General features: G+C 34.5%; 1 protein-coding gene across 1 annotated transcript in view; it reads left to right on the top strand.

Annotated features, from left to right (window-relative positions):
• Positions 1-5,140: 5,140 nt before the first annotated feature.
• Positions 5,141-27,230, top strand: part of SYCP2 (synaptonemal complex protein 2) — a 28,230-nt gene continuing 6,140 nt past the window's right edge. The window contains 32 exon segments of the mRNA XM_088527647.1: positions 5,141-5,164; positions 5,512-5,652; positions 5,882-6,010; positions 6,949-7,053; positions 7,602-7,626; positions 8,603-8,688; positions 9,214-9,302; positions 10,310-10,344; positions 10,997-11,139; positions 11,218-11,270; positions 11,903-11,948; positions 12,178-12,273; positions 12,761-12,821; positions 12,991-13,139; positions 14,133-14,207; positions 14,727-14,853; positions 14,891-14,946; positions 16,010-16,109; positions 17,427-17,539; positions 18,314-18,412; positions 18,539-18,611; positions 18,728-18,785; positions 19,470-19,615; positions 19,984-20,096; positions 20,499-20,617; positions 22,553-22,610; positions 23,099-23,154; positions 23,690-23,738; positions 23,857-24,031; positions 24,383-24,441; positions 25,951-26,130; positions 26,798-26,987. Of these exon segments, the coding sequence (XP_088383773.1) occupies positions 5,141-5,164; positions 5,512-5,652; positions 5,882-6,010; positions 6,949-7,053; positions 7,602-7,626; positions 8,603-8,688; positions 9,214-9,302; positions 10,310-10,344; positions 10,997-11,139; positions 11,218-11,270; positions 11,903-11,948; positions 12,178-12,273; positions 12,761-12,821; positions 12,991-13,139; positions 14,133-14,207; positions 14,727-14,853; positions 14,891-14,946; positions 16,010-16,109; positions 17,427-17,539; positions 18,314-18,412; positions 18,539-18,611; positions 18,728-18,785; positions 19,470-19,615; positions 19,984-20,096; positions 20,499-20,617; positions 22,553-22,610; positions 23,099-23,154; positions 23,690-23,738; positions 23,857-24,031; positions 24,383-24,441; positions 25,951-26,130; positions 26,798-26,987 (3,028 nt within the window).

Below are 27,230 nucleotides of genomic sequence, written 5' to 3'. Positions count from 1 at the left end.
GTCAGGCTATTCTGTAACCATTAGGCTTAAGGCTGGTAGAGCACTCTGAGATCATTGGGATGAAGTGAGATTGCCTGCTACCCAGATGGAAGGACTGCGGCAGACTTTCGATCCACCTGCATTATTTTCTGCATCTGGATCACAGGAATGACCGTTACCAATCTGGGAACACACATAGATGCACGTGGGCTGAACAAAGGCTCTGTTTTCAAGTGTTGTTCCCCCTCTTCTCCAGTGACCATATTTTCTTCCATCTCCCAGAACACTCAGCTGCCTGCCAGCACGCCATCAGAAATCTGTTTCTGAGACACGTATTGAGCTGGTTTACCAGGGATGTTGCTGGAACGCAACACAATACTTGCCTTCTTAGTAGAAATACCCTGTGGCCATCTGGGAGAGAATCATTCGTGTGCTAGGTCAATCTCACTGATACGGCAGTGTGAGGAAGAGGGCAGAACTGAACAGCTCAGTGATGTGAGTTCGGTTTGTATCGTCTTCCTTCTGCCACCTCTCAGAGTATTTGCACGTGCAAAATCTTGAGTAGTAACTTATTATTCCCAGATTGCCTTTTATCTCTGCTTGTCTTGCACTTTTGGAGAAGAACTGAAAGTAGCTGTTACTGAATCAGTCGTTTGCATTGTTGACTCTGAGTTAAGCAGGCCTGACTATAATAGAACTGGGAGTAATTGCTAGACTAATTCAGTAGAGGAAAAAGTTTTTATTTAAGGTGCTCCTAAATTGTTAATATTCCCACATTAGAACTGACTCCTGTCACATGAAGGACAAAAGTTGCACTCATTGTTTTCCCCTCACACTCAACAGTGAAAATCAAAAGGATTCTGATAAGAAGATAGTAAACCATGAAGTAGTAGGTACCTATCATGCTGGTAAACTTATGACCACCATTATAAATTCTCAGGGCAACTTGACTTCTTGCACTGTGTTCAAACTGGGCACTTTTCTTATAAATAGGATTTTGTAATAGTTAATCCTTCACAGAGGTTACAGTCATATAATGCACTTTAAAAAAATGTATTTATTATAGTCATACAATAGACAAATATGTAGTAGTACGCATTTCCAGGGGTCTTTCAAGCATGTTTTTTGAAAAAAAAAAAAAAGTCCATAAATGAGAAGGAGTTGTCTTTTCTGATTAAATGTTTTATCCAGAATAAAATACATGATGCAATATGTCAATGAAGCACATATTCTAGGCAAAAGGTCATTTCGTTTTAGTGGAGAGTTGTAAAATTGTGAAGTGCTTAATTCATTTAAAAGAATAATAAATTTATTGCTATTTTAATACAAGATATTACTCAAAAAGTGTTGTACTGGTTTTGTTGTCTTTGCTTAGTGATACTTTTGTTAGACAGTACCCTCGTTGGGCAACTTGGTGCTGAGTTATTAGTTACTGAATAACACATGCAGGTTAGAAAATAAGGAGGGTGGGTTCAATAATTACTGATATGTAAGTATATAAATAAGACCAGCACTTAAAAATACAGTGATTAGTCTGTATAATCACAAAAATGACCATGCTACTGCTGCTTATTTGGAATTTGCTGTAATTTCTGTGCATATAGCAGCTACAGGTCTAACTGAGATGGTGGAGAAAGGCATTCTGCAAGTTGATTATAATATGGTTGCAAGGAAAAAAAAGGTCTCTTTTCCAGTAACACTTCCCAAAACTGTGCTATAGATTCCCCCTAATTCTGTAATTTCTAAGCCTCACAGTTCAAATGTGCTCTGCTTTCCTTATTTTGTTCTTGTTTCAGTTGCTGCAGCATTTGTCTCCTTTCAGAAGTCCTTTCATGTTTTTACTCACAGGTTTCATTAAAGTGGATCTATGTAGAGTAGGTTAAGAGATTGTTAATATCTACAGTAATTGACTCTAACTTGTACTAATTCTTAAACGTTAATTCTGATTTATCCTTTATCTTGTAGTAGCATGCTAAAATACTTTATTGCAACTACAGTTGCGATTTCATTAGTGCTTACGACTTGTGTGTACATTCCAGCTTTGCCTGTTGAAGACTCCGACTGGGAAGTCTAAATGATTACTCATTTGTCAGCATGAGTCTAATGTTAGAACTAGCTTCTTTCCCGATTTGGCCTTCTGCTTGTGATCTCAGACCTGCAACTATTTCTGCTGATACTTGATATTAAAACTGTTTGTCATAAAAGCTTTGACCCTTCTTAGTTCTACATACAACACCAGCTGTGCCAAAGATTGGTTATACTCACTTCTGTATTTTTCAGTACCTCTAATCAAGCTAAATATTCTTTGCACTGTAGTGAAGAAGGAGCTCCTGTACACTTAATCTTACAATGTTGCTTCCTTTTTTCCCTTGGCATTTTTAATGCCTTTTAAATGCTTTTCATAAATAGCCTGAGAGAGGAAAAAATAATGTATCTTCAATATGAATGTTGGGATAGCAGAATTGAAAAGCATTTCCCAATGTTTTGTGCAAATCCTTGTAGCTCTGTTTAGAGGACCGATGGTTTCTTGTTGTTTTCCCCAGTCTGTTTAATGCAAAACTGAAAGAAAAGTCTGCTTTCTGCTGAGCTTTTCTCTCTCTCTGCTGTACAAAACAAACGTTAAAGAATCAGACATGAACACAGAGTAGCTTTCAGTCATGTCAGACATAATTATAACAGCAAAGCCGCATGTATTAGCATGGAGGAGGGAAGTGTATGATCAAGTTCTCCTCCCTCCTTTATGGCTGACTTTTCTGTTACGGAACAAGGAAGGCTGTTTTGAGAAGTTGTGAGTGTGTGGACGGTCTGAGCATGTGTACAGTGACTCATAAGGAAAAGCATTAAATGAGCTTTTGTTTACCCCTGCTTCGTCTGGTGAAAAGGGAGCTCGGTACACTTTCATAGGAAAGTTTGGAAGCTCCAAATTTCTCATGCAAAAATTTGTCCCTTCTGTCAATAAAGCTGTATTTCAAATCAGTCCTGTATCTTTTAATGAAGCCATGCCAACAAAAAATGTGATAGCAGTTAATGCTACAGTTAATCCTGCTAGGTGAATATGCTTCCAGGAAAATGCTCTGTCCTATGGAGTCAGCTCCTTTGTAGATACCTAAATTCTCTTAGCAATTGTCATTTACATGGGTTATATTGAATTATAGTGACATCTGGTGGTATTGTAAACAATTCCTATACAGCTTCTTTTTTGTTGTTTATGGCATTGTCATTCTCCTTTTAGGAAAAGTTTCTTGTTTGTTTGTTTGACAATATGGGTGATATTAATCCAACTGTTGCATTTAATTTAAACATGTTAGCCAGTTCCCCAGTGTATCATAAAAACTTTGAAAGCCAATACAGGCTCAGTCACTCAGTTTTGTGGTTTTCAGAACCTGCTCTTGCACTTGACTTGAGAATGTTTTTGCCTCACAGTTTTCAAGCGCTTTCGTTTATGAAGTGCACACTTGGGAACGCTCTTCTACACTAAGCAATAGCATGAGTGCATTTTAAATCCTGGTTCTCAGTGAAAATATGTCCCAATAGAAAATGAATTTTATACTTCCTCAGAACGTAAGTGGCTCTACACAAACAGAGCCATCTGCACAGCACCTCAGTGACGCGGGCAGAAGGCTACTTGGGGCATTAGTATAACCCCGCAGAGGATATTTCGGGCACCGGGCCGGGCCGCCCTCCTTGGCCGGTGCTGCTGCTGTCACGTAGCCGCAGCCCCGGCGGCTCGCGCAGCCTCGCACTCCCCCTGCGCGGCCGCTTGAGCAGCTGGAGCAGCAGCGGGGCGGGACCCGCCTCCCCGTCCCGGGCAGCTGATTGGCTGGGCGCGACTTCACGAGGGAGAGGAGGGAAGAGGAGCAGCCGTTCCACGTTGATTTTTCCCCCTCGTCCCGCCCCCGGAAAGCGCTCGGGGGCGTTGATTGGCTGGATGGGACTCCGTGCCTGGCTGTGATTGGTCGACGGGAATTGGCGCCTCTTTCGCTCGGGCGGGGCGGGGCGCGCCGCGTGCCGTGCACTGAGGTGAGGTGAGCTGAGGTGGGCGCCATGTCTGTGAGGGGCCCCCTGTGCCTCGCGGCCTTCTACTGCCCCGCCGGGGCGCCATGTTGCGGGGAAAGTGTGTTTCTTTATGGTAACCTGGCTTTGGGGAAGATGCCGGTGTCTGTGTGCCCTGAGACACCTGAAAATAAGCGTTTTGTTTTTCTCTCCTGCTTTCCCTCACTCGGGAGGGAGTGAGAGGTTTGTGAGGTGACAGAAAATGCTTCAGTGAAGTAGTTTGCATTCGTGTGTTGGAAAGTATAAAAAGCCACCTTGAGTTTTTAGATTTTGCCTCCCTTATTAATGCAGTACTTAGTCTGTCTCCCGTCATCACTTGTATGGAAGTTGCTGTGTGTGTTTAATCATTGTTTCAGTTTTCTGTGCTTTTCTGCCTTTCAGAATTTCTCTGGTGGGGAGTTTGGAACTAAATGAGATAGTCAATATGTAGATGACTTTATACACAGCATAAAAATGTTTTTTGCCCTGTTAGTTAAGAAGACAAAATAATGTTAGCAACTTCTGATCATTATTTAGAGAACTAGAAACTATAATCCCAAAATCATGTTCTTGGCTGGTAAGAGTTATTTTGGGCCAGCACTATAGATAGAGTTAGGATGACTTTTTCCCCACAGGCTTCAACACATTTTCTCTAGTTAGTACATGTGCCATTTTATAACATGGATCTCCTGCAGTTCTCTCTGGTTGGCTGTTAACTTTTCTGAATAGTCTCGTGTTGACAGTTTGCTTTGCTATCTTCCTACATGCCCCTTTCCTGCATCTGTATCTCTCTATAATGAAGGTTTGCTGTAGAACCTTCTGTGCTGCCACTGTGAAAGCACATCACTTTTCTTGCCTTTTCTCATTTTAACCAATTGCATGTGAGGACATTTCCTTTTATCTCATGGTAGGTTAATTCCTTAAAAAAATAGTATTTGCACTCCTGACAAATTTTGGAGTTTGTAGTATATTTTGGTTGATTCACTTTGATACTGTGTTTCTGAAGCTGATTTTAAATTTGCCTGAAAGTTAATGAATTTATTTTTAGTCACGTGTTGTTGTGTGTGTGTTTTTTTTTTTTTTTTTTCCCTTCCTTCTTCTTATGCAGCTGAATAGATGAATTGCCAAAATGTCAGCAAGGAATGAGATGAAGGTATGTACTTAAAAGGAAATGAGTGTTGGATGTTTTAATTACTATTTTCTTCTAGTATTTAATTAGAAGTAAAAATTGCAGTATGATGAAATAATGCATTGAAAAGAGTAGATAACTTAAAATTCAAAATTTTTAAAGTAGTAAGGGAGTGGTGTTAAAACAATGAGTAAATATCTATCTGTAATAAAAGGAAAAAAACCTCCAATTAAGGAAAGGTAGCAGATTACATTTAGTGGTTTTGTGGTTTGGTATGTTTACTTAGAGTCCAGCAGATGATTACATAAAAACTTGCATCAAATTGTGACTGTACAGAAATACACTTGCTCCATTTTCTCTTACTCTGACAGCTGGAAAAACTAATTGATGAAGCTACAAGGAAAAAAGATTTCCAGTTATTAGAACACTTTCTTCAAACAAAAGACTGTGAGAATCTTTCTCATAAATGCAGCAAACAGTTTGTCAACAAATTAGACAAGCTTCTGTGTCGGGTAATGTAATCATTGCGTGTTGAGATTTATGCTGTTATTGTAATAGCCAAGAAATATTGATTTAGTTGGCTTGTTTATACTGTCAGTTCATTTAAAAAAATTTAAGAGAATAACTGCTGTTTCATGGAGTAGTTAAGGTGACTTTTGGCAACAAAAAGGCACCAAGTTAATTAAGTATAGATTCTTCTAGAACTGTACATTGAAGCTGATATTCCAATTTCAATTTTAGGAACTTGACAAACAAGAGATCAAAAACATTTCAACTTTACTAAGTTCTTTTCAGAAATGTGGGGAAAAAATCAGCATAGCAGGCGAAGATGGTCTCCCAGCAATGATGAAATATGGTCTTGTTGAAAGGATAAGTATAACCATAAAGCTTTTGTAACTTTTTTTTAAGTTAATGAGGTATACCTGAATAATGTTTCAAGGCTCAATAGCTTAGTATTCAATTTTGTCTTCAATTATTTCTGAATTAAGAATTTCTTCCATTTTTTTCAGAAAATTTTAATCAGATCTAAATACGCTTTGACAAAGGAGCACCTCCTCATGAAGTGATGCTTCTGTAATACAGTGGAGGTTTCACGGTTATGCAGTTTGTAATTAATTTAAATTTGCTAATAGCAGATACAGTAAATGGTTGTCTCTTTTATATGAGCATCCTACAATGCTTTATGGTCAGGATTTGAAATTTTCTGGTGCAGTTTAATGAATTTTGTGTTAATGCACTGGCAAAATTGTGTGTTTTCTTTCAATAGATTATAGCACTATTCTAGTTATTTTGTGTTATTTCAACATTTATATAAAATACCTTAATCATTTGCTGCTTAGTATAATAAGTATACCAAAAAGTATAGGTGACTTTCTTATTGCCTTCACTGAAGATTTCACTTAACAAAATTAAGGACAGTGTCCAGAGGTGATGATTACTGAATTGGCCTTATCAAGTGCTTTTATTAAAAAAATGGAAGAAGTAAAAGAAAAAGAAGTTGTAATGTCTTCATAATTCCATTCACACATTATCTATTTACAACTCTTTTATCTGTGACAGTAGTTGCTAAAGTAGATTTTCAGTTTTTATTTCAGAAGTCAGTTGTGGAAGCGACTGATACGAGACTAAGATCGCCTATATTTCCTTAGTCAATGTGCAAAATTGCAGTCTGGGGCTCAAGTACAGTCAGAGATTGCTAAGCGTGTCTTTCTATTCTTTCTATGTTTTGTGTAAGTTTAGTTAAGTATAATACAAACAACTGTCCTTTTTCTGCTGTTAAGATTGGTTTACTTTTATTTTCCCTTCACATGGTCAAATGGTTTGAAAAGGTGAAAGTGGTTTTGATCCTCAGAGGAAATGAAAAAAATGAATTGCTAACAAGTTTAGCTGAAGATTTCTTCGACGTGTTGCTGGTAAAATATGTTCATAATAAAATACATTAGGCATGTATTTATGAAAATTATTAGCAGTTCAGCACCAAAAAGACTTTCAAATGTTTTTCATTCTACAGTTTACTTCTACAGTTAATGTTCTCTGAGTTTTGAAATATATTACAAGTCTTTTCAGATAAAAAGCCTCAATTTGTACCCGTTGTTACTCACATTCACACTCAGCATATATTATAGGTGCTTAATAAAAATAATGATCTCAGTCTGATTTTTATTGTGTAAGTTAATGATATGTATGCCATATCATTTTAATTCTGCAAGATTTGTCCAAAGTTTAGAACTTAGCAGTCTTGCTGTGTTCCTAAATAAGTCTGTGCATAAATGTTCTTATTGGGAAAACAATGCCTGCAAGTTTAGCTGAAATACAATTTCAGCAAACCATGCTTGGCATTAGAAGAGTGCCCTTATGGTCATCATTAAGGGATGAAACAGCTGTAACAAATACATTTGGTCACCTGTTTTAGATGTGTGTTACCTGATATTGATGTCTTTTTTTTTTTTTTTTCCTGTAGGTTATATATGATACTGGTCCTGAAGGTGAGTTTAAAAACATATGCACTGAATAAGGTATTAAAATGTTGTTAAAATTACTCCAATTACTGTCAAATAATCTGGTTTTAAATTAAAAGAAATCACAGTCTAGGGGATTGATGCATTCTAAAAATTCCCAGCTACCAGATTTGTTGTGGGAATTCTCTTGTTGTGTAGAATGAGTGTTCTGGCACCTATAACAGAGGGTATTAAGAGTTTTTTGATTTAATGTAGATATACTAGATCTATGTGCTTCAGCTAATAGGTAAAGATAGAAAAGAGCCTATTCCTAAGCAGGCTTATTCTATACATAAGCCAAAGGGCCAAGCTATTTCTGCTTCGTCTGAAACAAGCTTGAATGTCAGCTGTAGGTTTGGCTGTTTGAGTTTTTTGTACTAATAGATTTTCTTTAAAAATAACTTGCTTATATCAGTATATATAGAAAAAGAGAGTTCAGTCTTCTCAGTGACAGCAGTTAAACTGAGGTTGTGGGGGTTTTATTGTTTGTTTTTTGTCCTTGTTACTGTAAGATCACACCCCTGTTACCCTTCAGTGTGGCACTAGTGGTACAGAGTCACTGCAGACCATCATGCCATCAAAATCAAAATTTATTTCCTTATTTTTGGAAATGTACAATTTCAGAGTCTGAATTATATTTCAAAGAGCTGAGTTACAGAATTGATTTGAGTGTATTTTAAAGGTGATCTCATGCACAGAGGATTCGTGCTTTCGGAATATGATACATAGGGATAGAAACATTTAAAAGATCATTATTTACTATGAATTGCAGTAACCATTCTGTCTTACATACGAGCTAAGAAGTTTAAAATCTTTGTTTTTAAATATCAGTAATTGTGTATGGAAACAAAAGCATACTATATTTCTATATGAAAATGAATCAGTGTTTAAAAAAGTTGCTGAGGAATTATCTTTCATACATTTTTGATGATTGTTTTTTTCCTTCCTTCCCACTGTTCATAAGGTAAAATGCAAATACTGGAGAACTTTGTACTGAGAGCATGTACTCTCATTGCTGATGGAAGAATTAATATTTATGTTCAGCAGGAGGTAAATATTCCTTTTTCTAAGCAGTAGTTTTTTGTTGGTGTTCTGGCAGACCTTGTAAAGCTGGTTAATATTTTAAGTGTACCATTGCTACAGAAAGAATATTCTAATGCTTTATTATTTAGGGGAAGTGTTTTGGTTGTCATTTGTATGTTCTTAACTGCTTTCAGCCTATTGACCTGATTTATCATTTTGGATAATAAATTACATAAGCGTGCTACTAAGATTCTGGAGAGACGGTTAAATGAAAGCATTGGAAATAATAATGTGCTCAGTGGCAATTGATATGAATAGCTTAAGACTGTTAGTATAAAATCCTTAAAAATTCCAACACCTCTAGCATACTGTAAATTTCTCCTATTTACTTTAGTAACCTTTTAAAGAAAGATTAAGTTGCAAAGTTATTTAAATATCTAGCTTTATTTATATTTATCAAATATGCAACGTGAGCCCAAAATGTAGTTAGAGAAGAACTTAAAGTGTAATGATTTACATTATATTTAACCTTCTTCTCTTCATTTTTCTTAGATAGTAAGAAAACTAAATTTAATGCTGGACAACATGCCTCGAGATGCCAGGAAAAAGATATTTTCTGCAAAGGAAATGTTACTTGTCATGTAAGTAATCTTCAGGATAATTTTTATGTTATTGTTTACGTTGCTGGGAAGACAGTTTTGACTGAGGCTAATTATAATGATTGCAGAAAGGTTGTTGTGTAAGAGATTTCTGCATTTGCAGCTGGGTAGCCAGTGGTCGTGCTTCTCAGCAGTTGTTATTTTAAAGAGGTTACTCTCCCTTTCAAACCTAAATTGCCTCTTTTTCTTCTGAGTTACGCTACACCTGAACCAAATTGTCTTAACATTGAACTTCTAATAAGAACTTCTGGTAAAACACAGTCATTTACGGGAAGGACAGACTATTTACAGTAATCTTTGGAAAAGTTTTCACAGCATTTATTTATATATATCAGGTGATTTACTTCCTAGAGGTGCTTTCAGATGTATGATATGTGGGAGGAAAAAGGAGGCAGGCAGCATAGTGTTTGGATCAGGAGTCCATCTCAATAAAATAAGTTACTTTAGTTACTTTTGGATGTGTTGAATCCAGAAGACTTTTCATGAACCTAGGCTTTATGTTCTTCTTCAATGTCAGATACAGGTTTCCTTTAGATTTTTGCTTTCTGTTTGCTTTTGTTTGTTTTTCTTAAGGCCAAGGTAGGATTTTAATCACTGACCAGTTTAATACACACAGAACTGGTGTCCCAGCACTTAATGTTGGTAAAGGGAAGGAATGGGAAATATCATCTCCCTTTTCTTCATAATTCACATTGTATGGATTGCTAGACAGTGCTACTTGTAATGAGGAAGGAGACAGGGTTATTTTGAACTGCATGCCCCAAATCACCCGTATTTCTTGATACTATTATTGTTACAATTTTTCAAATACTTGTATGCTGAACAAGAAATAGTGCTGCTGCCTAGCAGTTAAGAAACTTATTCCCTTAAAGTCCAATATTATAGTGGAATTAGGAGGTTGTCCCATACATTGAAAGCTTGTACTTAAACTTATCCTGTATGCTGTGTGTTACTGTCATATTTTAATCAGATTGTTCTTTATTTTGCAGGAGTGATATGGGAAAAAGAATTTTAGATGCTGGAGGTAAGCACCAGACTTAATAAACAATGTATTATTCATCTTCTGTTGCTTATTTGAAAAGCCTGGAAAGACGCTTAAAGTTGGAGAATTGTAATTACAGTTTTTTGAAAAATGCTAATATTATGTGAAAATGATTTACCATCTGAAATACTTAAGATGTACATAGCATATGCTTAGGTTTGAGTTTTTCTCCTCTTCTATAGCAGAGAAGTTCTAAAAGAGCAAAAGATCAGGAGGAGGGGTCAGTTTTTGAGGACAGCAAATTGCTGGCTGGTTTGGTAATACTAATTTCTACGATGGGCCTCTGTGGTATCCAACAATCTCCAACCATTCAGGGTTTAGAAAGTTGGTAAAGTCTTAACTCTGTATGAACATAGAGTTACTCTAACTTTCCTTGATAGCCAGGTTGAAATTTACTTCTGAAAAATAATTGGGTTCGTCATCCTTATTCCTTTATTTCTTTATTTATGCATTATGGGTTACATATCTGGATATATGATACGTAATATGAAAAATGCAGTGCTAGTAGTACCACTTTATCTTACATATTTTTTCAAATCAGTAACATCTCTGGAAAATACTATTTCTGTAAAATGTTTTGTGGTGTAGCCATCTCTGAAGCTCCTGTTTCTATACAATGTTTTATAACCTGCAGACTATGACCTGCAAGTAGCCATTACGGAAGCTCTGTGCAGAATGACATCGGAAAAACAAAGAGCAGACTTGGCATGTCAGTGGTTTTCCATGGAGTTTGTGTCCAATGCCTTTAAAGGAATTAAAGATTCTGAGTTTGAAACAGTAAGTCATAGGCAATCTCTTTCCAAGAAAATAAACTTTAAAGTTACAATTCTGCAGGAAATTTCTCTTTTTCAACAGGACTGTAGAAAATTTCTTAACCAGGTGAATGGAATGCTTGGGGATAACAGAAGGTAAAGTAGAAATTCTTATTTATTTATTTGCTTTCTTCTTAGCCTGCTGCAAAATTCTGAGATGTTCATTAATTCCAATAGACAGATATCATCTAAAAATAGCTAATAATTTGTTCATATATGCTATGTTACTTTAACATTGACATAGGATACTTATGTTGAGGTAATCATCAACGAGAGTACTAGTGAAAATATCTGCAAGGGAAGAGGGACCTAAAAAGGAAGAACAAGCTAAGAGCTTTTTTTGAGTCTATATAGTCATGTGCTTTGCATGTTATTTAAATCATTATATGTCATGATAGCAAAGGGATTGTTTGATACCTATATCTATCAAGCATATATTTGTTTTGGGCACCTACTATAAGATTATTCTTAATACACTAGGAGGTAATTAGATCTTTGAACATAATAGTAAGATCTGAGACCTCTGCTTTAACTGTAAGGATATATTCATGTCTTCTCTTTTGGGGGAAGAAGTGCAATCAGGTGACAGCCCTTAGGACTGCCTTCTCTTCTTGGTCTCTAAAGTATACAGGTTATATATTGCAAGTACAATCCAGTTGCTCTGTTCAGGTGGGCAAAACTTATTTATAACATTTTACAGTGTTTGACAAAATATCCTTTCCTTACAGGGTTTTTACATATCCATGTTTATCAGCAAGTCTTGATAAATATGAGGTAAGTTACAGATGCGATCCCGTATGCCATTTCTATTTGTGCAGCTGAAGTATGCTTTTGTTGTCTAGATAAGGAAAATAAAGGAATAAATGAGACGGGAATTGCTTTTGAGTATGTAGATGTTTATGTATTTAAACTCTGTTCAGATTGTAACACAAAGACTTAACTGTGTGTTAGCTGTTAGAAATTTTAGTTCTTATGTCTTACATGCTACTTTTTTGTGTTTTAGCTACGGATACCTTTGGATGAAAATCTTGAAGAATTTTGGATTGATTTTAACATTGGTAGTAGAAGTATATCTTTCTATGTGGCAGCAGATGATGCTGTAAGCTAATTCTGTCCATCATACCTCATTTTTCTGAGGCAGTAGATTTTCTTTATTTTCTTCCCAAGTATATCAAATTTCTTTCCCCAGATTGATTGTGGAAGCTTTATTTGCAACTCTACTGATTACTGTTACATTGTTAGGCTCTTTTTTTTAATATTTAGATCACACAATTTCAAAGTAACAGCTCTGTAAGTACTATTTTATGAACAATTTACCATATAATTTTTTATGAGAACAAAAAGGCATTTATGAAGTTGCAATATGAAGTTGCAATACCAGTTCTCATAAATGGGACTCAGTGGTTTAGATGAATATTTTTAACAGAACTATTCTGAAATGTTATTCTCTTATTGTATCTTTCTTGTCATTTCTTCTAACACATTTTAAACGTTGAAAATTTGTCTTCATTGAATAGTTTTGTGATCACAGTTAATCATAATATAGTAGAAATTTTTGTCTCAAAAATGCGTATTTTTTATATAAGGCACAACAATGGGAAACGGTCATTATACCAGAAGAAGAGGTAGAACAGTACAACCTTGAAGGTATTAATGAACATTGTCTATTGTTTGTTAAACAGTAAGCTGGATTTTCAGATTGTTAAAATCCTAGAGCACTGACTCAGTTCTTAGAAAAGCAAATTCCTATTTAAAATACTATGCATATGTTATTAAATTCTAATGAAAGTACTTTTAAAATACTGTTTTTGTTCAGAAAAAGACTCAAAGAAATTATTAACCATCAGTCTAAAAAGCCCGATGAGTGTGGGTGATCAAGGAGGAGATAAATTTTTTCTGTATTTTGATTCTATATTGGAAATCAAAGATGTAACCAGAAAGATTTACGGAGAACATAAATTTAAGGTAAGGTAAATAAAAGGCAAGATTTAAACACATTTTTCTAACAGATATATTTTTTCTTTTTATTCACTGAGAATGAATGTCTCTTCCCATATCAATGTTGTTATAAATGTTATTTTGTTGATGTATGTCTATATATAGTTCCTGACCATCATGACCACTACAGAGCGGCATTTACGCATAATGTGTTAACCTTCAGATGCATAAAATATTTAAAATGAATTGCTGTAGGAATTCACTTGAAAGATCCATAATTCATTTTAAAGGAAAAATCCATTTGCATGGTGTAAAGGCAACACAATAGATTAATGTCAAGTTTTGCATGAGAAGTAGATTCTTAAAAATGCAGAACTCTTTCAGAAGTGACTTTATGTCTACCATGCTTATTGCAAATTTAAAAATTTTGCATTGATATCAACCTTGATGTATTTTCTGTTGCATATTCTCATTCTCCATCTCCATAATTTAGGCCAGGGAGTTAAGCCAAACTTTTAGTCTCCCTATTATCCACTACAGTTTCAGACTTTTCCGTTGGCCCAGTCAACGTTATTAATGGGAAGCTGAAGAAGCTCTGATAAGAGCAAATAGGAAAGACTCATTGGAATCAGGCACTGGAAACTGGATCTCCACAACTCAAATCAATGCCCTAACCTTTGGGAATACCGTGTGCTGGTATCAGTCTGTCTTCTTCTGAATTGCCATGCAAAGCTAAAGGGGTGATTTTAACAGACTGGAATTTTAAAATGCAAAAATTTGTTCAGAAATTTTTAATCAACCATAGCTTACTCCTTACTGCTGGTGGCACCCAGGCTGCCTTTGGTTTTTCATAACTCGGAAGCTAATGAGGAATGCAGCTGCAAGTGCAAGATTTATTTTCTCTTTTATCCTGATTTCAGATATTGATGTTCTGTGATTTAGAAAATTCCTTTGTGATCGTTGTTTAAAAAATAGAGCAAAATTAATATTTTACACTGATTTTTTCTTTTCATTTTACAGGGATTTAATAAAAAGCAGTCTACATCAGTTGCCAAAACAACTGTACATGTTGTTTTTGATGAAAGTGGATCACAGGTATTGTTCTTCAGAATGCAGGGGATTTTTTTTGTGTGTGTATTATTTTTATGTTTATTCTGGTCAGTAGCTAATTGAAGATGAATTATCAGCATCTTGAAAGATGATACTGTTAAGTCATTTCCAGTAAGCATGCAAGTATCAACCGTGCGTCTCTGGTGTGAGAATCAGAAAAAGTATGCAAATAAGTTCTGCAGAAAAGTTCTTTATGTGAATTGGGTGTAATCTTGTAGCCTGTTCCTCCTAGCCAAAGTAACAGTTCGATGTTTTTCAAAATCAGTGTGTGTGTGTGTGTGTATATATATATATATATATATATATATATGGGCAGTAAAATTCCTATCCAAATTCACACTGCAGAAAGTGGTACTTATGGTAGTACTAAAATATGTATGTATATGCATGTGTAGACTTTATATATGTCTAAAACATGCATTATATGTCTCTGTGTGTGTATACCTAGAGAGCAGAGGAATGAAATGTTTAGCACACTTCTTTTTTCTCCAAAATATTTTGTAGGTTCTAATACCAGAAAGTCAATTGTCACCATGTTTGGGAGAAAAAGCTAGAGTAGAAGAGAAATCCAATGAGTCCAAAACCCAGAAACTTCCTGGAACTGTGAGGAATTAGGTTTTTGTATCTGAATGTTTAAAACTGAGTGAAAGCAGGTGGGGCTGGGCAAGGTGTGACTCTGAATAAAAACAGCACTGAAGACGTATATAAAGATGTTTCCTCCAAGGTAAGAGTGGGGTTTATCAAAGCAGGAAAGATTACCTCAAAAATACAAGTAAGTCTAAATATCTATTGTATTTCATGCTATAAAATATTAGGTGTTTGTTATTTTATAATTGGAAATGATAATGTAGGTTTTGATTTTGCTGCTTAACAGTTATTATAAATCTTTCAAAAAAAGGTTTCTCACTACTATTAGTGTTACAGTTTCAATATAAGCATGATAAAAAGCAGTTGTTAATTTTTCTTAATAGATCGTTATGCTTTGAAAATTCTCTTTAGAAGATTTAAATACTTGCTTACACCTCTTTGATATGCATGTCTCATACAGCCTTTTGAGACTTAATGATCAGATATAGAAATAGCTGTAATTAGAGGCAAGTCCTATAGGCATTGTGTTCACAGACTGATGCTTACAAAAATAGCTTTGATGAGTTTGTCGAGATGAAGTCTGTTTCTTGGTTATGGGAATCAGTTTAATGGGACTGCTTCTATACAAAGGTGACTCTCTGACCTAAATTGCTGAAGTAGCAAATTATGAAGTCTGCTGTTTTTGTGACACAGGTATGAAGTTAAAAATATAGCACAATTATGTTACCAACTAGCTACAGATATGCTAGGGATGGGGGAAAAGATGAGGGTGAAGACCACTGCTTTATCTTCACTGTTGTGCAATGCATGCCTTACTGGCAATGGTCTCTAGTAAAGTCTTCCCTGATGTTCTGCCATAGGTTACAAGATAATTTTGTGAAAACTCATGGAAATCATCCCAGTTGCTTGGATTGTTAACCAGGAACACAATTTGTCCCTTACCGAATTAATGTTAAAAAGCAGCAATCTCTGATCGCAGTCAAAAATCTTTAGTTTTGATTATCAATCTATGTGCCATGGTGAACTTCCTCTAAAAAGAAAAGTGCAAGAAGCCCACCTGAAACACGCCTGTGCTGATGTGTGCGGCAATAGCAATTGACGTTCCAGTTAACAAAAATACACCTGGAAATAATTTTCTGAAATCTTGTTTTGTCATCTCTAAGACTGCATGTTTTTTGTTTGCTTGTTTTGTATTCAAGATAAACACATCTTGTAAAAGGAAAGTGTCTGAAGCATCAGTGATTATTCCTGGAACTGCAACATTTCCTATAAGGAGTCCACTCGTATTTGTTAGTTCCTGTAAGTTGACAAGTACTTTCAGGGTTAAAGTGTGATATAAATACTCTCTGAAATACATTGTTAATTAATTTCTGAAGAAGATAATTTGTATTGTTAGTGACATCTATGCAAATGGCTAACGAAGACGAACATAACGCAAACTTGGACTGTGATCCATTGCAGAACTGGAAATGAAGTGGAGAATAGAATTCAAAGTCTTGAAATTTTCAAACTGTCTTTCTGTATCATGATGGAGAGCAGCAGCTGCAGATGTATTTCAAGCAGCTGGAAGCCCCTTATTGTTTGTTCTGCTGTCTGTTAGGGTCAGCTGCTAGTGCTAGAACAGGCTTGAGGAATTTGTTCATGAAATAGAAGGAATTGATTAGAAACCCCCAAAGGTGATTTTTCATGTGGTAACTAAATGCTCCTAGTTTAAAGAATTCTCAGTAGTGATTGCTTTTATAGCAATTATACAGGGAAATGTGCTTTCTCCCTTTTGTACATCTATCAGTTGCATTTTGCTCTATTTAACAGCACTCTTTGCATACGGGCTCATTGTGGCAGTTTCATAAAAACGACGTTTTTCTTCAAAGGCCAGTTGATTATATGGCTGGCAGGCAAAGCACTATCCACTGCTGGTCTGAGCTGTGGGTCCAGTGCTACTGATGTTGACTTTAGCTGCCCTTTTCGTAGTGGGGAAAGGATAAAGAGAAGAGCTTTTCTTTACCACAAGTAGGAGTCATTACTTGGCTACAGATGGTCATATTCTGACAGAGTTTTAACACTTTCTAAAATGAAGTATTTTTAGGAAAAAACATTGCAGGCTCTAGATGCATGTGGTAGTTGAATAGTGTGACTCACAAACTTAAATTGCTTGAACAGTCTAAAGTGCATCAGTATCTTTTTTCTTGCATATTCATGTAATGTATAAATTAACGGGGTTACAGCATAGAAACTAGAGCATTTTCAAATTGGGAAGGAAGAAGACAGATAACTGCTGTGGCTTTTATTTGTGATTACAGTCTATACTAATAAAAATATAGTTAAATATTTTAATGCACAACCAGCTTCAGTAGCAGGGTGTAAGAGCTATTGCCAGTCTCCAAATATCCACGATCTGTTATTGATTCATTAACTTTTATGTAACTTAATTGAAATCAGTAGAATTGTTACCGATACATAATGAGTTGATACCCCCACTGGGCAATGTCTTTAAACTTACGAAATAACGTGGTCATGCCACGTGGATGTGGTAACCACGTATTCATGGCACAGACAACACAGTAGCTGTAAAGGAAAAAAGGGTAGAATTCTAACATGTCTCTGGTTTGTTTGCAGCCACTCCCTGTAAAGCACGACTCAAATTACCTTTGCAGTTGATGAGCTCTGCTGAAAGAACTAATGCTATAAATGAGACCAGAACAAAGAGTTTATATCAAGAAGTTACTGGAGTATGCACATCATCTGTAGCTAAGTCTTTTACTCAAAATAATAATGCTGCAGAAAGTGGGAGGAAAAGCCACTTAAATTCTTCCTACTTCGTATTTTGGGGAGATTTTCCCATTAGTAACTTGGATTAAACAAACCAAAAAAACAGCATAGTGCATTATTTTATTGCATAATTTTTTTTTTGTCTTCTGGATTTCACACTTAGTCTGTTTGGGCAGGCTGGCTCTTACAAAATTGGCCAAAATTTACATTCAGTCATCAGTTTTGACCCCAGGGTTAACCTGCTTCAAGCAGACTTCTCTGCACAGTTTCGGAGGGGTGTGTACATGGAATACCACATACATCATGCAATGCTGAAATACTTCTAAAGAATATATAATGCAGTCAGCAATAATTGTGAAATTCTAAATGTCCCCAGTATTTATATACTGTTTGATTTTTAGTGTATTGTTGATCAATGCATTAGCTGAACTCTAACAAAGCTACATAAGCGTCACTGAATAACTACAACTTGAGTATATGTATATATCTTTTATTCTGTCCTGGTTCAGCAAAAACTTCAAACTAACAGTTTGATTTTTATTTCTATTTCTAAATGTTTTTGGAGGTCAGATTCTGGCCAAATCCCTTGTTATTGGATTCTGAAATGTTTTTGGTATTGCCATGCTTTAGAAGGCAGCTGCTACAAATAAGATGTCTAGTTTAGATTATTTCAAGTATTACTGAATGTTTACTTCTTTGCTTGTATGGATTATAGATATTACTATTCTTTTTAGGGTAGACAGAAGTGTGCACTAGACAGTGAATTTTGTGAAAGCCAACAGAGTTTCACAAGGAAGTCAAAAACCCGAAATGAGGCAAAACTATCTGAAAAGGTATCAAATAGTACTTCTGTGACCTGAAAGAAATATTTTATTAGGGAAAATACAAGATTTAAAAGTGATACTGCATACAGTCCTCTGCCAATATGTTTTCTTTGTATTGTCTTACTATGTTTATAGCAAATATGTGCTGAAGAAGTTTTAAAAATGTTACATGAGCCAGAACATGAGGACAATCAAAAGCCAACTTCAGGCAAGTAGCTTTGCAAGTGTTGATAGCTCTTGGGATTTTTGTTTGTTTTGTTTAGTTTTACTTTTGTCCATTTCTTTTATTATAATGATTATAATAATGGTTAATATCTCATTTAGATGAGATATTGGATGTTGTTCCTGATTCTCAGCCAGTAGGAAGATGCAACAAAACTCTGTAAGTAGTGGAAAATAATCCAAAGTAACTGCTTTTATGAGAAATTTAGTGTTTTTGAGAGCATTGGGTTTAAGTTTGCCAGAGTTGAAATTTTGATATATAGCTTTAGAAGATTCCAGAATTTGTCTTGTATTCCCTGACACATCTGTATTAAGAACTGTTAGTGTGAGTTCACTTTCCTATGTGTCTTGTTTGTTTAAACTTTGAAATAGTGATATTTATATAGCTAATAAAATTACTTCATGACCGTGGCTTTTGTATGGTTTTATAAACAGATTCAGCAATTTAATAATTCTTCAATTGCCACCAAAACAGTATTTCTTAACAAGATCATAGTAGGAGTTAAATCAAGTTCAGGCAGTGTTTTATTACAGCAGATTAATTCTTCCAGGAGACATCAGAAAATAAAATACAAATGGCACAGGGGTTTATGAATAAGTGAACTGTACCATAAAAAGTTAGTGCAAATTTCATCTGTTTGTAATTCCAATAGAGACATCACAGGCTTACAGCTAGACTCGACTTGAATGGTGGCCATTTTACAATGTCTAAATTTTACTATATCTACAATATCGGATGTGCATTAGTATCTACTAGCTATTACACATTTCCTATTTTGTGATTAATGTAATTAAGACTACTTTCTGCAATTCGTTCTTAATAGGATGGTATTGTTTTTGTTAGGTTGCCTGGTCTTTTGGAAAACTCTTTTGATAAAATAAAAACATGGAAAAAACGAACGTGCTCTGTTCCCGAGACCGATATAATGACTTGGGACAAACAAAAGCTAAATCCAACATCAGGGAATATATCCCATCCAGGTTATGTTCGTATTTTGTTAATTGTTATGAATGCTAAGAATGTTTCTGATGAGTTTTTAACCCAATATTGCCCAGTACTCTTTTTTTTTTTTTTTTTTTTTTTTTTTTTTTTTAAGTCTTTCCATATTAGTTTCTATTCTTAGTGAAAGAGCTGTGAAATAAAAAGCTTCTTACTCAATTTTTGGAAGTAGCTTTCCAGAAAAACAAGCATATAGGAAAAAGAAGAAAAAAAGGAAATTGACACAATGAGGGCAAAAAATTGAAAATACTGAGTGGACAGTCAAACAGTATTAATCATGTTGAACAGAAAATGTTAAGTACAGAAGGAATTAATATTTTGACTACTGTTGAAACATAATTTAAAACATTCCTTTCAGCTAGAGTGTCTGAAACATCGTTGAATTCTGATTTTACAAAATACAAGAATGCAAAAGAGGAAGCTGATACTTCCATTAGAAAGCAGACTGCAAATCATAAGCAATCAAAGGCAGTGAGTTTCTTACCTTTTATTTCATTCATTTATAATTAAGGAAAGTGCCAGATATTCAATATTTCAAAATTCTGAAGATGTATTTTTACATATGTCAGATAATTATCTGACATTAAGCTTCCACTAATATAGAGTGAAGTAATGTCAAGTAAAACAATTTTTCTTTCTCCATGACTTAAGATTTGCTTTATTTAAAATAAATAAATAAAAACTGACTCCTATTTTATTTTTTCATACAATACACATAGAATGAACAGTGATTCCCAGAGGCATGTGAGTTAATACTTGAGTTAGACTGTCTATTGAAATCAGGTGATTTTTGGGGAGACTGCAGTCCTTTTGCAACTTTGTCCTTCTGTGGAATGGGTTCGAAGTTAAAAATCTGACAAAATATTGTTGCAGAAAACAAAGTCTAAAGAAATGAAAGAAACAACCAAACTACTAATTAGTAACATCAGTGACAGATATAAACAAAAGATTGATGATAAAGGCAAATCTAGAGACTCATCAGGTTATAACAGGTATGATGTGAACTACTTAGGTGCTTATGTTTTTGTGTTTGTGCATGTGGCTTTGTGTATGATTTCGCTTCTGTTTTCAGGTATTTCACATTCTGCTTTCATCAGAACTGTTTGTTAGCTTTTGGTAAACCTCCTGCGAAAGTGCGGGAGACTAGGAGTCCCAATAGCTAAGATCATTGCAGGGGCAGTCAGAAATTCTCTTGTCAAAATGCTCTTTCAATCATCCGCTCACTGACAGCACTTCTCATGGGAAGGAAATAGCTGGGACACTTAATGCATGTTACATAAGGTATGTGCCCCAGTAAGGATGACTCCTTGTTTTAGTTCAAGGTTCAATCCTGACCCAAAGTTCTTAGTTCTGTCCTTGAAGAGTTGACTGGTGGACAGTTTAACATGTTTTTAAAGAGAAGTCAGTCATATATTACAGGTACTGTTTCTAGGATGGATAGAATTTCCACGTTCTCTTTTACAGTTTGGTTGTAAATAAGTGCAAAGGAATGGAGAGTCTGCTGGACTACTTTGCCTTTAAAAGGCTTTGGGTAGGGATTTGAAGACAGGATATTCAGCATAGTGGTGTGGTCAGAGAATGTTTTTTTTTCTAGAACAAAAATGAAAGAGCTTGATATAATGAATGCTCCTGAAAATCCCTGTTAAGCTGTTTGTTTTAGTACTGTAGTGCCTGGCTAGCTATTAAATTTTATCTTGAGGTAGCTTTTTGCTCTTAGCATTTGGGCTATAGTGGAGAAGAAGACTTAGATGAATTAGTTCAGACTTGCATGAGTTCTTCTGAAAAATCATTTATTGAAATTCAGTCTTGAAATGTGAAAAGACATTTTTCTTGTGTAAAATTGAAGCAGAAAACCTTCGGAAGATAATGCATAAGTTTTATTTTTAGGCTATGCTATCAACACCAGGATATTTTTTTTTTTAAGGCTTTTACTTATACAAGCAGTATTTTAATGCATATGTTCTAATTACTGTTTTAAAAAATGTATCCCTGCTTCTTTTAGATCACATTTACATAAGTCCCATTTCAGTGTCTATAAGGTATACTTAAAATTATTGCTTTTATTGGAGTATGTTTTATCACAAGTATGCAAAAATGCTTCACAAATACTTTGATGTAAAAAGTAAAAATACAGTGACAGCTAGTGGATATAAAATGTTAAATGAATGTTAAATATTTCTGTAGAAGTTATTGTTTAATATGACATAAGGTGTGTGTATATATAGGTGTGTATATAGAAAATATTTTTAATATTTTTATCTGGAATAATATTAATATGGGCATATGGGAATAATATTTATATTAGTGAAGGAAGTGCAAATTTATTCCTAGTTACATACTGTATAATGAAATTTCATGTTATTAAATGAATTTCTTTTGAGTATGGAATCTTTTCAATATCGTAATACTACAAATTTAGGAGGCAGATGATGTTGTAAACAAGCTGGACTAAGTGAGACTGTAGAGTCCTTAAATAGGAAATAGCCCTGACAACAAGAATCCTCATACCTTTGGGCAAAAAAGATTCAATGAATTGAATATCCTTAAGGAATGAAAATGTACATTGTACATTTAGTTTCTACCAGCTCTTGTCTTCTTGTGCCTTACTGTATTATTGCTCATCAGATATGAGAGACTCTGAAATTCAGCTAGATTTTTTTCATATGTTTACATGGAAAAGCTTGCTTTTTGAGATGATAGTTTGTTTGAATGCGTGAGTCCAAATCCAGATGTGTAAATTGTGATTTTATGTATAGGAAAAAGTTCAGAACAGAAACCTGAAAACTGCTACTTTTCTTAATGTAGCTGCAGGTCATGTTGTGCGAGTAGTTGAAACAGTTTCAAACAAAATCTCCAATTTTTCCTATCTGTTTTGAGATATGATCATTAATTCACCCACAGAAATGTTCTGTGTGCTTATTTGACAGGGATGATATCTACAACTTCAACATCAGTGGGCTTGATGAGCCTACAATAAAGCTTGGAGTAAGTTTGTTTTATCTCTAGCTTGTGTGTATAAATGTCTGTGTATTTTTTAGATATCTAATAATGTACACTAGCGCAAAGTTCTGGCCATTGGAATCTTTTTCAGTGTATTCCTGAACTGAGAATGAAAGAGCATTAATCTATTATTAGAAATGGTAAAAGTTGCCTTCCCTTCTCTTCTTACAGACTTTTTTGCTTAGATGTTAAAATAAAAATTTAGTAAAGATAAAAGCAAAAGACAATACTGGGCCTTTTATTGTTGTGAAGAGCTTGCTGAGTAGAAGTTGGCAGTGGGCAAAGTGATTGGAAACTAATCTATTAAGTTTAAGATATGAAAGCTTAGTTCCTGCTGGTTTTTACTAAATAAATAATTTCTATAAATAAATAATAAATAATTTCTGAGATGGAAAGTATCATTCTAAGTTTGTTTAAAGAATATCTTGACTGAAAATTTTTAGTTGTTTCTCACTTATTTTTTACATTTTCAGGTCCAAGAATTACGTGTTACTGAACTGAGTATTCATACAAATCCAACCAAAAAGGGGTAGGAATATTGTGTCTTAGTCCACTCTGATTATCATCCAGAACAATCTGTATTGCCCAGCCTTCCTGTATGCCAGTCCAGGGAGTGTATGGGTGACATCCAAGTTGAGATGTTATCACTTTTAATAGTGGTATCCTGAGCTATTTAAAAGTGTTTCTGTGGGAAACTTGTCCATAAGCTGATAAAAATGAGATAGTGTGTTTCATGAAGTAGAAAACTTCAGCATTCTTCCTGGAATGCTGTAGGGATACAGTGTCCTGGAAAGAGGGGATGATTTTTTCATTAATAACCAGCCTGCAAGAGGGAAAGTTTTATTGTTACTATGTGTGTCTGGTTGTCTCTAGAACATAAGATATTCCCTTAGGACTTAGGTGAACAGTTTTTCTTGAAATGGATGTGAAAACAAAAATCGATAGTTTTATTTAAATCCTTAATCCCTGTGTATGAATAACAGAAAGCTTTAGAAAAAATATTAGACAATTTTGATCTTTTTCTTCACAGTTTTCTTTGTTTTCTTTTTTTTCATTTTATTAAGGAATTTATATGAAAGTAAAATTAGCGCTGAAGCGGAAGGAGAAAAAAAAGTAAGGCACAGGTTTTTGTGCATCAGTTTATCTGTTCTTCCTGCCTTTAAATACCGCATGTGTAAGTGAAAGGTATATTTTTAAATGGTCTTCCTTGTGTGTGTGTGTTTTTTAATAGACTAAAAACAATCGAAACAGGAAGCATCTCTTTAGTGACACAGATACGGACTACAAAGGTGATGACAGCAAGACAGACATTAGTTGGCTGCAAGAATCAAATAGAAAATCTAAACCACAGTTGGTTGATTACAGTAGAAGTAAAAACTTAGGGAAATCAATGAGCACAGAAAAAAGTAAGATTTATTTATATTCCTTAAGAATGATATATTAAATTTATCCACAGTTGCTAACTCTGCAGTGCATAATATGCTATTAAATATACAACATGTTTTTACTGTCTTACCTCCAGTCACAAGGAGTTTTAGAAATAGTTCTAATCATTTTTGAGTTGGAGTTGGGGGGCAGAGAAGTTTGTTTGTTTGTTTGTTCTTTTAAGAAAAAGCTTTTACTTCTTAAATAATGCACTGAAAGCAGTTTCAGGTTTGTGGAAATAAAGGTGACTCCATAGTCTTACTGCTAAAATGTAAATGTCAAACATCTACCTTTTCTGCTGCTACTTCTAACACTGTTTATCTTAACAGCAGGTAAATTCCCTGAACCTCCATGCCAGGTTGATTTGTCTAAAGCAGAAAATATGAAAAAGGTGACTGTAACTTATAACTTAATAGATATTCAAAATAACTTACCAAAAAAATTGCTTTTTAAATTACTTTGCATAAGTATATGCAATTTCTCTATGCTTATTTCAAATTGTTTGCAAAATCCATTTAGGTCTTTTCAGGTAGTATATTCTTTTTTCTAGTATTTTAGTTTGTATTTCAATAATAATACTAGCTGGGAGTTACAGTGCTTATTGTAATTTGCTCATGGAAGTTTTATTATTTAGAAATATGATTATGACTACTTTCTCTTTAATAGTCACCTTCTCTGTTGAATATGTCATTAGTTTTTCAGTGAGGATTTTAATTTGGGTAATATGCTTAATTGCATTTAATAGCTTTGGGACTTGTTTTTTTTGATGAATATATTTTTGCAAAGCATAATGTTAAGGATTAGATTAATAAAGATTAGTAATTGCAAAACTTATTGATTTAATAAAATACAACTGATTATGAGCATCTTAATGGAAGATGCTTGTAAATGGTTGAAGGCCATAGTTTAAAATCAGAAAACAGCCTCTCCCCTTTTACAAAATCGGTTTAAGATTTGTCATAGTTACTCAAATCTATATAATTTTAGTAATTTATATAAATACATATTATGAATACGAAGATGTGGTCACTCTCTGTGGTATCTAGTCCACATAAATCTAAACAGAATAGAATTTCAAACACTGAAGTTCCCAATTTTGATTTACTCTTCTACTAAATGTATCTCTGTACTGAATGTCACCAAACATGCTCATGCAAAGTGTCTGTTTTGGAGAGGTAGGGTTCCCCTGAGGCTGAGAAACACAACACAAATATCCTTTCTTACATTGTTATTCAGGAGACAGGGAATATTGCTGCTATCCCTCCAACCTTACATTTCTGGTATTATACCTAGCATTTCTTGCTCTTTCCTCCAACAGTGTGTGGAAGGAGGTGCTCATCGAGCATTAAATTGTATAGATGACACTACCTCTCAGAGGTCTTTAGAAGGTATTTCCATCATTTTAGGTACTTCTTTGGAGAGACCTACGTGTTCTGCTGAGCTTGGATGTAATTATTTACGCAGATGAATTTTTTATGCAAAATGAACTTCATCTGGAGTAGGGCAAAATTAAATGAGGAATTCCTATTTGTATTGAAAAGCTTTGTGACTGTTGTAGAACTGCCAACAAAGATCAATGGAAGTACTTGTACCTTAATAATCTCTATTCTATAACTTCCCATATAACTTCTTGACATAATCTGCTGGTTTTCTAGGCTGTTTTGGGCCTTTTAATACCATAACTGGTACTTTTATTTGTTAGATTTGCTAAACTAGATCATTTTCATCTGGAGAATAAGGAAAACATTTTCACTAACGAATTAATCAATATTATTTGCACAATATTATTTGCACAATAACTGAGAATGTGTTGTTTAGTTGTTTTGAAATACTGGATTCTAAGTAATTTATACTTGCAGTTATTCTGATGTAAATTGAAGATGTTTTTACTCTTCCAAAGACAGGGAAATGTAAAAAGCAAAATGACAAAACTAGTGAAATGATAGAACAAACTACCAGACCAAAGCGTCCTCGAAAAGCTGCATTAGCAAAAAATTACAAGGAACCTTCGAGTTCAGAGTCAGAGAGTGAAAAATTGTCTTCACCATGCACCACTAAGAGAGAGAAATCAAAAGCACAGGTAAATAGTTGCACTGTATACCTAAAAATCGCCTTCTGAAGTGTCTCCGAAGTATATTCTGAAATTTGAGTGCAGAGCATGAACAAGTTGAACTGAATTTTCTGTAACGTTCAGTTTATGCTGCCCTCCTAGTCCTAACTATTACCCTAAACCTTAGATCTGATAATAGTAATTCACTTTCTATTTCTGATTTTTGTTCTGCTCCAAAGAACTACTATGTCCTTTACTTTAACACAGACATTTTTCAAACTGTTTTTATGGGAGATGCTAGTCAATGTAAAGGTAAGTTCTTTGAGAGCATAATGTGATTTTTGATCCCACTATACCTATTTTGATGTACAAAGATGTTTACTTCAGTGAGCTTGAGTATGTCCATATTGGTAAGTATCCAGCTTCTTAAAATTAATTTTATATACAAACTAACATCATAGGGCTTAAACTTTAATATACATGGAAAAGTCTGTTAAATTCACTGGTTAGAAATTTGGATACCAAATTAAATATATTGAATACTTATTAACATTAGAACATCTGATATCCGTTTAATGTTCTTTCTTTTGGGGATCTTCTGTTTGATCAACAGTACACATAGATAATACATTTTTACCTATTTACACCCTTTCATACATTCAAAAGTAATATTTTTGTAAATGCTCTATTTCAATAGGAACATATAAATGGGCAAAAGAAAAATAAGAATCAGCAGAAGGAACTACAGAAAATTGTATCAGTGGAGCCAAAGAAAAAAGTAGAAGTCTATCCACATAAAGCATTTATTAAATCAAATAATTCCGTAAATCCAACAGAAATTGAAATGCCTTCATCTGAAAGTCCTACATCACTTGAGGCAATGAGATGTATGTATTTTGCTTGTAAGTTTTGGAGATACTTTATAGAAAGTCGGAGGTTAAATGAGGATTATCATAGTAACACGGTTTTATATTTATTTTATGGTTTTAAAGCATGAAATATCCTACAATTCAATGTGTATACCACATAATATAAGAAAATATGTTAAGATATCACTAACATTGTTACAGATTTGTAGAATTATTTGACATCGGCAAAGTGCAGAAGCACATTATGTAGGTGAAAGCAGG

Source organism: Tinamus guttatus, unplaced genomic scaffold, assembly GCF_059628265.1.
Source record: "Tinamus guttatus ecotype Peru unplaced genomic scaffold, ASM5962826v1 Tinamus_guttatus_pri_ptg000027l, whole genome shotgun sequence".
Lineage (NCBI taxonomy): Eukaryota > Metazoa > Chordata > Aves > Tinamiformes > Tinamidae > Tinamus > Tinamus guttatus.
The sequence above is the reverse complement of the archived record's forward strand: the minus strand, read 5'-3'. Positions and strand labels throughout refer to the sequence as shown.